The sequence below is a fragment of the Pygocentrus nattereri genome, chromosome 9 (assembly GCF_015220715.1).
Source record: "Pygocentrus nattereri isolate fPygNat1 chromosome 9, fPygNat1.pri, whole genome shotgun sequence".
Taxonomy (NCBI): domain Eukaryota; kingdom Metazoa; phylum Chordata; class Actinopteri; order Characiformes; family Serrasalmidae; genus Pygocentrus; species Pygocentrus nattereri.
In genome coordinates this window covers 40,305,414-40,318,759 of record NC_051219.1, presented here as the reverse complement: position 1 = coordinate 40,318,759, position 13,346 = coordinate 40,305,414, and the positions used below count along the sequence as shown (strand labels likewise).

General features: G+C 40.3%; 1 protein-coding gene across 1 annotated transcript in view; it reads left to right on the top strand.

Moving 5' to 3' along the window:
• The first annotated feature begins 9,171 nt into the window (after positions 1-9,171).
• Positions 9,172-13,346, top strand: part of zgc:194282 (tyrosine-protein kinase Srms) — a 29,019-nt gene continuing 24,844 nt past the window's right edge. The window contains exons 1-2 of the mRNA XM_017710909.2: positions 9,172-9,866; positions 12,561-12,682. Coding sequence (XP_017566398.1) covers positions 9,523-9,866; positions 12,561-12,682 — 466 coding nt within the window. The 5' untranslated portion in view covers positions 9,172-9,522. The remainder of the gene's footprint in view (positions 9,867-12,560; positions 12,683-13,346) is intronic.

The window sequence follows — 13,346 nt, the reverse complement described above, 5'->3', positions numbered from 1 at the left end:
GTCACCCAAATCTGTAAACTAATCGCCCAGACAAGTGAAGGAAACGGTGTAACTCAAAAAAATCTTTAAACTTGTATCTCCATTTTTGTCATTTGTCAGTTTTTTTGGAATAATTTCAAAATGCCTGTTTTCCTTTACATTCTGTATAAATTTCATGATGAATTTACCAAAAGAAATGACCCAAAGTTACTAGGAAAAATGTCTGGTTCCATTGACTTGCATTAAATTGCAGTTAATATTTTGGGGGTACAAGGTTTTTTTCCAATATACATATGCATGTGATTTTCATACATATATATATATATATATATATATATATATATATATATATATATATATATATATATATATATATATATATATATATATATAAAATATGTATATAATATGTATATATATAAAATATGTATATAATATATATATATATATATATATATATATATATATATAAAATATGTATATAATATGTATATATACATTACATGCATATGTGTGTGTGTATATATATATATATATATATATAAAATATGTATATAATATGTATATATACATTACATGCATATGTGTGTGTGTATATATATATATATATATATATATATATATATATATATATATATATATATATATATATATATTACATGCATATGTGTGTTGGGGAAAAAATTATATATATTTATACACGCACACAAACACACACACTGTTAATCTTAGTTCTTAATCTTCTGCTCTTCTGAACATTTAGACATTTAAAAACAAACAACAGAAATGATGTCTGTGCTCATGAAGCAGTGTGAGATTCTGCAGGGCATGCAGAATTTGGTACAACAGTCTAAAATTACTGCCCACAGCGTTCAGTTTACAGTTCTAGTTTACGGTGATGTAACGTCATACTGTGTGCTGAACCACATAAACAAGCCTGCACAATCTTCAATGGAGTTTGGACAGGATGAGAGAAGTTTTAGGGTTATATTTACTGAAACGATTTGGGTGACTATTGACTCCTAGTATTTGTTAGAAGCATTAGCCTCGTTGCTCCAGCACTAAACTGAAAAAGCAAAGTTTGGACCCCAAACATGTATTTGCTGATAAAATACACCTGAGGTAAAACTGATGTTAAGACTTAATGTTATTTGGTATTTCATTAGGGTTTAATGACTTAATTATGTGTCCAGAGAGTATACATTTTTACACGTGAAAAGAGAACACCCACCCATCTCCCTGGTAGCAGATATGCATAGTAAAGCATAGATATGCATAGCAAAGGAAGTATAATTCAAAACACATGTTCACTGAACTGTATGCAGCATGTACACTGAAAATGTGCATCACTATACTGAGATCAAACTTGTTGTTAAAGTGTACTGTGTATATCTAGCCACTGAAATGCCCTCGTCAGTGTGCGTACTGTATAAAGTTCAGCTATACATTGCGTTTCCAGCGTTGTCCACTGTGTAGCACTCCAACTGAAGTGCTGATGTCCCAGTATATCTGGAATTACTATATTTGTGTGCAATTTCAAGCTTCCGCTATAAATCCAGAACAAGATACGAAATGTTATGCTCTGTATGAGTAGTCTTGGTAGACTGTCACATTTGATCTCTCTCTATAAAATTAATGTCAGATTATCGAATAGAAATGTGGTTGGCGTAGTGACAAGGGTGAAGAAATATGCAAAATGACCAGTCCTCTCCTCACTGTGCTTATGCTGGGTTTCTTTTTATTACTGCTCTCTTTTTTTTGATGGATCCATCCTTCTGACTCTGGTCATATCGGTCTTATCTTTCTTTCTTTCTTTCTCTCTCTCACTTCCTCCTCTGTCTTTATTCTGTCAGTACTCCACACTTAAAAATAAAGGTTCCTAAATGGTTCTTGGCTTGGTCATAGGGTTCTAGGACTTTAGCAAAGTTCTTTAAACATCCTCACACAAAAAAAGCACTCGCACTGTCCAGAACTGACCATTCAAAGGTTCTTTAGCGTATCAAAGGTGGTTCTTCAATAGCATCGCTCCAAAGAACCCTTTGTGGCACCTTTTATTTTTAAGGGTGAGGCATCTGATAGATGTAGGCCTTTCTCATCTCTTTCTTTAACTGCCCTAGGTCAGAGTGATGGAAGGGTGGGTCCCACTGCTTATTAAAACGACTCGTTTTGAACGCTGCTGAATTTCTACTAACCTCAAATACTCCTACCAACCTCACATGCCACTGAGCTCTGCTAACGGTTTCTGGAAAATTTGAGATTTTGACAGTTATGCATTTGTAACAGACAAGGGACTGCTCACGTCTTTTGTGGAGAGGTTGTGAGATCATTGAGGAAAAGAGGCTCTTGCTAAAAGCTCCTGAACCACTCATGCGCTTCTCTGGAGGCCACTCTCCAGATCACGGACAGCTACTTTTTACGGATACTAACTGTATAAAAAAAAAACAAAAAAAACAAGGCAAACGACAATCTTGGAAGGTGTAATTAGTTCGCTGTTTGGTTTTCCCTTCTCTGTGTTCTCTCCGTGTGCAGCTATTGTTTACAGTGCGTATGGAAGAGTGTGGGGTATTTTAGCCATAATCAGAGCATCTCTCTGGCGTCCCGGACGTCCAGCCCTTCTCACTACCTGCGGAGGACTCCTAGCGGCCCACTGTCAACACCTTTTTATCTGATTTCTATTTTTTATTATAATTCTCACAATTACAGTTATTTTTAAATTCCTTTTTGTATTACAAGTAAGTGGTCTTTTCAGAACTATTTTGTACAACACCAACATCCCAAGTGAAGTTATCCTGTATGCCTATACATTCCAACAAAGGATGTCAATATGTGAAGCAGTTGACCAGACCCAAGTCACCAGACACTAGAGACATACTGAAGACAGCCTACTTAAGTGCATTTCTATGGGGCAGTTTCCTAGACATGGACTAAACCTTTACTCCTAGCAAAAATAGTTTTTGTGTAGTACTGAAAGGATTGATCTTTGTATTCAGATGTAGTCAACGAACCATATAAAAACAGGTTTTCCCAGATTTTCCATAATAGAGAAGAACCATTTGACCATGCAAAGAACCATTTCTGCATTCAAATAGTTTTTTGAGTGTTCATGGTTCGCTATAGAACCACTGCCTTTTCTAAAGAACCCTTGAAGAACCATTTTTGCCATGCTGGTGGTAGATCACCATTGGAAATCCTTTTTAATCCTTCTAGGATTGGGCTTAATCTGGGTCTGGGAAGCTGCCCCTATGGCTTAGAGCTCTGATCAGGAATCACTGAAACTAGAGGCTTTTGAACAAAGATGATAAGATTCCAGCACTGACTGCTTGGACCCCTAAAACATCATTAGTACTGCAAAAGCCCCTCATCGTATGTGTAATCTGTACACTTTCCAGGCTCTGTTTAACTCTAAACTAAGCTTGGGGCAGTCAAAACACCGTTTCTGCAGTTCCTTTTATGGGGCTCTTTATAACCCTACAAAGGCAAAGTGCATTTACGTCAGCATTAAACTAAGATAAGTTTGACAACACAATTTTTAAAAATCACTGAATGTTTCAGTTCTCCCAGGTTTTCTTGTAAATAGTATTACAGCGTCGATTTAATCTCTTATTGTATCCGTTACTTCCTTAAATGCGTCATTCAGAGAAAAAAAAATTGCTTGGTTTCAGTTTTTCTGTTGCGACTGTACTTTGCCTTCAAAGATCCAAGATGACCTGATTAGCACTCCTAACATTTATTTGGGTGATAGATGTCCATCATGATCGAACATGCTTAAGCCCTTAATCTGTGGACAGTACATCAGGGTTAGATGGCCTTTAGGGCTTTGTTTAGTTGATGGGTGGGTATTTTACCATAGAGGCTGTCTACCAGTCAGTGACATGCAGTGCACACGCACACCGACAGATAGTCCTTTGGTTCTGACTGTGCATTCAGGTGTGACTCTGGTTACGGTAGCTGCTAAACTTAAAACTACACAAACTTAAAAAAGGTCTGTTTTTGGCCAGATGTATAGCTCAGCAAAAATGTAAGGAGAAAAGAAAAATGACTTTTTATTTTTCTACCGCAGTGGTGTACAGCTACAGTCGACTCATCCTGGTTTCTCCATAGTCTGTCTGTTGCCATTTAGTGGTGCTTTAGTTCCCTTGAAATTCTGTTTCCTCTGTTCTCCTGCTGTACTGCATCAGGAGATACTGAAGTCAGCTCTGCTTTGAATATGTACCTTATATACCAATGGGAAACGCTCTCTAGCTCCTCTTCATTTTGGACTCAGTGGAAGTGTGATGTTTACATGTACAGATTTTTGAAATTCTCTTTTTCTTTCTTGTTTTCTCATTGTTTTGTTCGACTGGAAGCAGTTTTTTTTTCCCTCTCCCATTCCCATGCATTGCTTAATTTAATCTGACTCCTTGTTTATTGAAGGGAAATGGGCCTGTGTCATGTTGATTTCAGCAATGCTTAGGCGAGCCCTGTCCTTGAATCGAGACAAACCTCCCATCCCTCTTTCAAACTGCTGACGGCAAAAAAGTCGAAAAATGAATGCTCACTGTAAAACGATCCTCTGTTCTGACTACTGGCCGGGACACGGCCGTCCATTCCTCCTGTGATTAAAAGCCATTTACGTGCCCTTGTCTGGGCTGACGTCAAGTATTAAATTACGAAAAACAGAAGAAAAAACCTCAGGTAAATGACTATGTATGTAATTGTTAGTCTTACTGGCAGCCCATTTCCCTCTTTAATACCACTTAAATTATATTAAATAATTTTTCTTTTTTATATTTATTGTGTTCTCTATAACGGTGGATACTTTTTTTCCCAGTACATGTGGCTAAATATTTTAATTCTTTAGAAAAGTGTTGACAAATATCTATGTGAAGAAACTGAAAGATAAAAAAAAAAAAAAAACAACAAAAAAAAAATCAATTTCTGTTTGTTTAATGCGAAACAGCATGGGTGGCTCCTAACATATCACTTTGATTAATGAAAAACCAATGATTTGAAATGAAGCTTTCTTCAGTGGGATGTCACTGCTGAGGTAAAATTTCTTCAAACATGACATTGTGACTTTTTTTTTTTTTCCCCCTCCCAAGCTGTACGTCACAAAGCTAAATATGCTAATAAAATCGTGTGCTATATATCAAACAGAGCCATTGAATACATTTAATTTGTTCAACAAGGGCAGGCACCAGAGGGAGCTGCTGCTGTCATGCTCTGATAAAATATTCAGGGGAGTTAAAGGGTGGGCAGACATACAGCAGTGCAAAGTTAGAGTTCATATTATCTGATTAACGTACTGAAGTATTACTCATTATTATTATTATTATTACTCATTATTATTACTCATGCAATTTAAAGTTTTGTCAGAATTTAGTTTTTTTTATCATGTATTTGTTCAGCAATATTCTCTCACTACAGTACCCACCATGCATTGCAGAACTATTTTACAACCATTTGGGAATCACTGTGGTTACCACCAAGCTAACATTTAGTGTAACTTTCACCTCAGCTATCTAGAGCTATCTGCTATCTGATGTTTATTCAACACAAAACAGACACCACAGGTGAGTTTTTACCCTTTCTGCCACAGAAAAGCTGAACAAACGTGATCTAGCCAGCTATCGTTACTTTCTCATCGCTTTCTTTAGCCTTTAGCTTGCTGTCCTTTTCATCTGACAAGATTTGGTTTACTTCTTTATTTGTCAGCCAGCAATGGAATCATTTTAAACAGCCCATCCCAAAAATCCAGACTTGAAGCATTTGTAGTTACTCCCACTTTCAAGAAACATCAGAAGGAGGTTTTTCCAGCCTGTAATCTACACAGTCTCACTCTTGAGACTACTAGGCCACCCCTGTCGAATGAGAGTAACAGATATAACTGTGCTTAAAATTCTGACTGGAGTGTCCTTTTAAATTAAACATTAAACTCCACTAATATTATTCAGACGGAGTACAACTTCATTTATTTTTAATCCCCCCAAACCTTCTGATTTCATACAGGTCAGAACAATTGCTCCAGTGAAAATGAATTGTGGATGGTGACTCCAGATATATCAGGACATAAAATTTTTATTGCCAGACAAATTTAGTTAACTAAGTACAAAAGCTTTCGTATTTCAGTATAAAATGTAGCTTTGGTGCATCGAGTGAAATATACATTCCATACATTTTCCTTCTGTACCGTTTCCAAGTGAAACACAGGTTCGTCTCAGTGATAGGTGGGACGTGGGTGGAAGTAAAACATTCATTAATAGGATTTTTAATGCCTGCTGGCATGTAGTGATGTAATCAGAAGACGTTTTATATATGGGCAAAGATTGTTACACTTTAATTAAAGATTACAAGACAAAAAGAATTCAGTCTTTTAAACTACATGGTTTGGTAAATTGTGAATAATTTGACCAGGGGCATAAACGCACAGGGTAATATGGTCAATTCTAATCTTAGGTTGACTTCCAGCTCTGTGGTTTGATGAGAGCAGCAGGTGAGCACAAGACAAGTGTTTATGAACATTTGTGAAAGGCCTGAGAGGCTAAACCGAGTGTCAATAATTCGGAAGCCCAAGAAAAGTGGGTGTTTTACTTTATTAACAAAATCCAGGTGCTTTCTAAAAGTGTCCACATGAAAATGCATGTATTAATATCATTGTAAGATATTACCTAGACCGATTAAAACATCCGATCTGATCTTACATGATTTTTAATTAATACTCAGTCACTATTAAGCTTTATTCCTGTGTGTAAAGCACTCAGGGCAGCCACCGGTATAAAAAGCACTCTACAGAGAAAAAAGATATTATTAATATTACTTTTCTAATGCTGCTTTTTTGCATATTAGCTGGAGCACAAAGTACTTCCCTAACAATATCCAAGAATGAACAATGCACCAGTGTTTCCCTCAGCAGAGGCTGGATCACAAGAGCTTTTCTTTAAAATGTTTGATTCACTTTAGAGTGAATCCATCATAACAGGGCAGTGAACCTCCAACGACAGAGCGTTCTTCATTGCTTCCACAGCACTGGATGATCTCCGAAATCACACTGAAAGAGCCGTGAGTGCAGCGACACCCGACATGCTCAGTCGAGTATGGGATGAGTTTGACTATGGAATTGATGTTCCGTACAGCTGGAGGAGGTTCAGACTGAGAACCTGTACAATTATATAATAAACTTTATACTCATTTAATCCATTTACAGTTCACTGCATTGATCTGTAATGATTTACAAGAGAAATAAATCATTTTGAAATTGGATTCATCTTTATGAACAACGCTGTATAATGTTGAAGATGGTAAAATGTGTAAATCTGGAAAGGAAAAAAAAAAAAAGATTTTCTCTAAAGACTGCTTTGCCTTACAGTGCCCTGCGTTAGGTTGAAATGAAAACCAGGTACATTTCCAGTTCAGCTGTCAATGTCAATAAAATATCCAATGTTTTATCTATGAAATGGGGGCAGTTGTGGGTTGGAGGTTAGGGAACTGGCCCTGTAACCGGAAGGTTGCCAGTTCGATCCCCAGTGCCGACAGTCCATGACTGAGGTGTTCTTGAGCGAGACACCTAACCCCCATCTGCTCCCCAAGCACCGTGGATAGGGCTGCCCACCACTCAGGGCAAGTGTGCTCACTGCCCCCTAGTGTGTGTCTGCTCACTAGTGTGTGTATGTGGTGTTTCACGTCACGGATGGGTTAAATGCGGAGGTGGAATTTCCCCGTTTGTGGGATTAAAAAAGTATCACTTAAATAAAAGGAGGGAAAGTTCCAGATTGATGCATTTTGACCATGGATGCTGTTAAAGTGCAATAAATTACGGTGAAGGTTGAAGTTGGGGACTAAGTAACTTTGTAAAGATTCCGTGTTTGTATGAGCCCCATAATTTATATTCTTACTAAACATTTTAGCAGTAAAAACACCCTGAGCAGCTCCAGCTCTACAGAGATTCTAGAGACAGCTACTATCAACATATCCCTTATGTTATATATGGATGGCTGAAAAAGTGACAGTTTTAAAAATAACACACTGTTTGTATACTGTATGGTAGCCAACATTCAATTGGATTGTATGCCTATAGAAATCAGAGGCTACCCATCACCTGGTAGTACGATTCAAATCCCATAACCCCACACTGGCTTTTAATCCTGGGTTATGGGTTGTGGTGATGCACCTGACACTTGCAAGCTTCTGGTCAGGTTTTACACAGCAGTATTCTCCAAAACTAGGTGAGCAAGTGGTAGATGTGACTGACAGACAGCAGCGACCAGCACTCTCTGTTGGCCGAAACAAGCAGAATGCGAGACGTCAGCCCGTCTGCTCTGCTGCCAGGTTTTTCTCAGGAATTTCCAGGGTGTTTTTAATCCACAGCTACTGGGGGACAGCTCCAGCTGGGAATAGGCCACCAAAGATGGGACTCTCCCTGGAAAACGGGGACATCCGGTCACCCTATCCTGCACATACAGTTCCACCATGAATGGATACACTGACGGAGAGCAGAACTATGGGAAAACAATGTCTCAGGCTTTAGGCAGTGCATTCATAGCCACTTTGGGTAATAACTTTGTTATTTTAGAGGCATTAAAGTCCGGTTCCTATTACCACCACTTTCAGAAATCCAGTTAGTGCACCAGTTTCTCTAGAACAGAGCATTTCCTGTCAAACCACACTGAACTACCCAATTCATATCTTACCTGGTTAATTATGCAGGGCTTTTTAAACATTGGTGGGATTCCCCTTTAATCTAACCATGGTGCGTTTAAGCACTGTTTCAGTCCACCTTCCTGTCCACAGTCAGAGGGAGTGTGAGGTACAACCACACCGTGTGACCACTGAAGTAAAGTCGAAGTGCCTTTTTGAGAGAGAGAGAGAGAAAGAGAAAAGAGAGAGGGAGACTGAGAGAGAGGCACAGAGAGAGAGAGAGAGTCCTGATGTTGCTCCTGCATAATGAGCGCTGGTCCTCGCCGCAGAGGAAGGAGATACAGCTCTCAGCCCAATCGGCACTGGTCCGCTGACGAGGAGGAGGAGGAGGAGGAGGAGGATGGTCCTGGACCGACGTAAACTTGCATCTTTCATCCCTGTCTATCCATCTCTTTCTCTTCTCCGGCAGCATGTTTCCGCATTCCCTGTGCGCTCTTATTCCTGAGCTAGCGCTCCATCGCTACCTGCACACCAAACCGGTTTCACCTGATCCGCCGCTGCCTTAGCTTCCACACGGCAGCGCTGGCTGAGAGAGGAGAGGGAAAAGAGGGAAAAGGGAAAGAACGATCCTCGAATTGACTCAAATACCGTTCAGCCATTTACGAAGCATCGGCAGAAGCTCCAAACATCAGCGGCTCGTCTCGGCGAACGTGTAAAAAATAGGGGCGCGAGGGGTTTGAACTAACCAGCATACCGTATGTTAGCCTAGCCTTATTAAACGCTTACCGTAAACAGCGCTGCTGGCGTCCGGCGGCTGCGCTGAACAGGCGCGACCAGAAGCGCCGAGGCGTCAGTCAGCCTGGCCGGGCTTCACCGTGGCTCTGCGGCTAACCTGGCTCGCTCGGCGGAGCTCCAGCACAGAGGCTCGGCATGGAGGGCTGCTGCCGCGCTTGTATGCCATGTCTGAAGAGCCTGTGGGACAGGATATGGCCGGAGCTCCACTATCCGAGCCCGACCGTGGCCGAAATCCCCACCGTTTCAGGTGACCTGCGGATCCCCGCGCCCAGGAAGAAGCCCTCGCAGCTCTACGCCGCGCTCTTCGACTTCGAAGCCCGCAGCGAGGAGGAGCTGTCGGTCAGAGAGGGCGACAAGCTGTCCGTCATCGAGAAGAGAGGAGACTACGTGCTGGCCAAGAAGCTGACGGGCACCCTGGAGTCCGGCCTGGTTCCGGCTAACTACGTGGCGCTGGTACAGGACGAGTTCGCCAAATACAAGTAAGTGATGGAGGAGATGGGGTGGGGGGTGAGGAGCGGGGAGGGATGGACACGTGTGTGTGTGTGTGTGTGTGTGTGTGTGCGTGGAGCTGCTCTGCGACCCCTGCTGCTCGAACTCAGCTCAAACGACCGGTACCATGATGTACCGTGGTGTTTGTTGTTTTCCCCTCTCGTTGTTATAAAGTGACGGTCCTGCCTGCAGGATTTCAAATCAAGTCTATTTACCAATAACTGAATGAGGCTGTTTAGTACAAGGCCATTGGAGGTCCACCCTGTGATATGGACAGTAAGGAGAGTCAAGCATGGCATGCTGGCAAAGTCCTGGCACAAGGTGTGCTGGTGAACAGGCCAGTTCAAGTCAAAATGGCAAGCGACTGGCCTTCTGAACCTCCTGTGTGCTTGACCTTCATCGCTCATTAGGCCTGTGTCTTAACAATGGGTTTGCCCCAGTCAGCATTCGCTATTTGCTTTGTTATCTTTCAGCAGGACAATAGAGCAGTGCCCCTGTGGGCAGCCACCTGCAGAAGGAGGACAGGTAACAGCCAGGCTGTGACACCCGCCGCTGGGCCTGGCGTGCACCTGTCACAGTTTCACTGAAACCACAGCACGTCATTACACACACAGCAAGCATGTGCATGCAGCCTCACCCATGCTTATTATGGGCTTCTCAGGTTCATTCGTTACAAAACCTGTACGTGTGCCGGGACAGAGGATAGTTTACACCTGCTGTAAGTGCACAAGTGAACAGTAAATAAACACTAGATGTGTGTTTACTGAAGGCACTGCTAGAGTGCTTGAAAAAGAGCTGCAAGTGTGTGTGTTTGTGTGATTCTGTGTAGGTGAACAACACCTCCTTAGGTATGTGTCTCTGTGTGTGTGTGTGTGTGGTGTGTGTGAGAGAGAGAGATGTATGTGTTTGGGGGGGGGTGTCATTCAAATGAACTGTCACTCTGTTATTACGCAGCTCTTAGTGGAGAAGCCTTGTTTGAGTCCGATTTGCACCCTCTGAACAAGCAGTCATAACTCGGGAAATGTTTACTCTATTGCTTGACCGGATAGATGGTGTGAGATAAGACCCCTTGAGGAATATTTTGGTATAATGTTGTGTGTATTGAGAAGAAAATGTCTGAGTTATGACGAGTTAAACACAGAGAAAATCTTGAAATAAGCTGATTTTTTTTTGAGAAATTTACATAGGAGTGAACAGGGCAGTTTTCTGTGCCTAGTGCCGAACAAATGCTCAAACTCTAAAGCTAATTGATAAAATGATGATATATTTTGAAGTTTCAGAAAGGACAAGTTTCTCTAACATTTAAAACTGAAATGAAGTTTCTAGGTGAGAGTTTAAGGATTTTAAAGCAGATTCCCTGCGTGATCAGCTGTGTCTGTGAGACTGAGTGGCCTGCAGTGACGTCATCGATGTCAGTTAGAATCTGAAGTTCTGAACAATCTGCCGTTCATTCTTAAGGGAGGTTTTTAAATTTTAAACTTAATTTTATTGAAAATTACTAATCCGATCGACTCCAAAAACACATGGCACAAGTCACAGCGCCGAGACCTTCGAAACGCAGTTTGAACAGAGTCTGTGCGTTAAACGGTTTGGGCTGGATTAATCGCAGAAAAGTTTGGAAGAAGAATAAGAAGAGGTATGAGAGATAAGTACAGAGAACTTTCTCAAGCTCTCTAATCAATGATATGTAACCAGTTCTATACAGACAGCAGGGAAATTCCATACACCATGTTATCAGTTATATGCACAGTTTTATGTGCCACACCTTAATGTTGCCTACAAGGTATGTGTAGTTTATATATACTGCACTATAATGTAACTCACAGTATGTGTGTGTGTGTGTGTGTGTAGTTTATATGTACTATGTTACAATATCCTACAAGGTATAAATATACTTTATATAATTGTAAAACTATATAGTCTCTGTCCAAATAAAACCATGTGTCTCCATTTTTGTTGATTTATACTTTTCTCAGTCATTTATACACACCAGCTGTCCTTTTCCATTGTGTTTTCATGATGAATGGACCAGTAGAAATGTTCTAATATTACTTGGCACAAAATCTCTTTACATTTGAAAGGTAAGAGTGTTTTGTCCTGCTCCTGTAAAGTTACTATATTGGAGATATAGCATCTCGTATCTCCAAAAATGGTAACTTAACTACTTTACTTTTAATGTAAGTAAATGGAACCAGACATTTTCCAAATCATTTTTATTTGTTGTGTTTCTTTTGGTCCATTCATTATAAAATTTACATGTAGTATGTTTCATATATGTAGTACATTATATTTTGCTACTGAAATATATATATATTTAAAACTTGATGTGAAACCTTCCTGCCTTTTTATTTATATAGTGTTCTGTATATTTGGCGCAGTACATAGCCTGCAATGTATATGTGTAGTATGTGTATAATATATGCTATAATATGGGCTAAAATGTATGTGTATAATATGTATGTAATATACAATCCACAGTGTCCTGTAATGTATATGTATATATGTCCTGTAAACTTTAACATACCCTACAATATAGCCTATTATAGTTTATAATGCATTTACACTGCTAATACAATACCATGCAATTGACTTATGCTCTATTTGTGTGTGTCTGCGTGTATGTGTGTGTGTGTGTGTGTGTGTGTGTGTGTGTGTGTGTGTGTGTGTGTGTGTGTATGAAACAGATGGTACTATGGGAACATAAACAGACAGAAAGCTGAGAAGCTGCTCTTGGCTCCCCAGAATAAAACAGGTTCTTTCCTGGTACGAATCAGCGAGAGTCACAGTGATGAATACACCATTTCAGGTCAGCACGACTGTGATCATGCAGACATCTCACATCTGTAACAAGATGAATTTATCTCGCTAGCCATCATTTGCTTCATTACCGGTGACGTCTATACCCGTCCTCTTTTCCTCTTCTCTCTCCCCTTCCCTGTGTTTCTGCTCTGCTGAACAGTAACTCAGTCTTTGCTTTTTGCTTCTGCAACTGTCTCCGTATTCCCCATATCACGCACTCCCCATCCACCATTTCTCTGCGCACAATTCCTCACCCCTTATTGGCCAAGTTGCTCCCCTTACTGACTGTGTCAGCAGTTCTGTTTCCCCTTTGGAGGGCAGTAGAGCATGTTCTATAATTGTCTTCACCACCCACAGTAAAATCACTAGGCAAGCATTAGACATATACTGCCAGATGCAGAACCGGAATTGGCTTTAATGGCAGTAAGATAATAACATGCGATGAATGAAGATGTGGTACTGAACATTTCTTTTAAGAAAGTAAGACAAGATGTAGAGCCTGTTTTGCACCCCAACACAATATTTTAAGTTCTCAGTGGTGCAACAGCGTTTTAGGGCTACTGTTAACAAAAAAACAAACAAAAAAAAGGAGACTTGGAGAATAAAGTCGTAATATTTTGAGAAAAAGTAATATTTCGAGAAAAAGTCATAATATTTCGAAAATAAAGTCA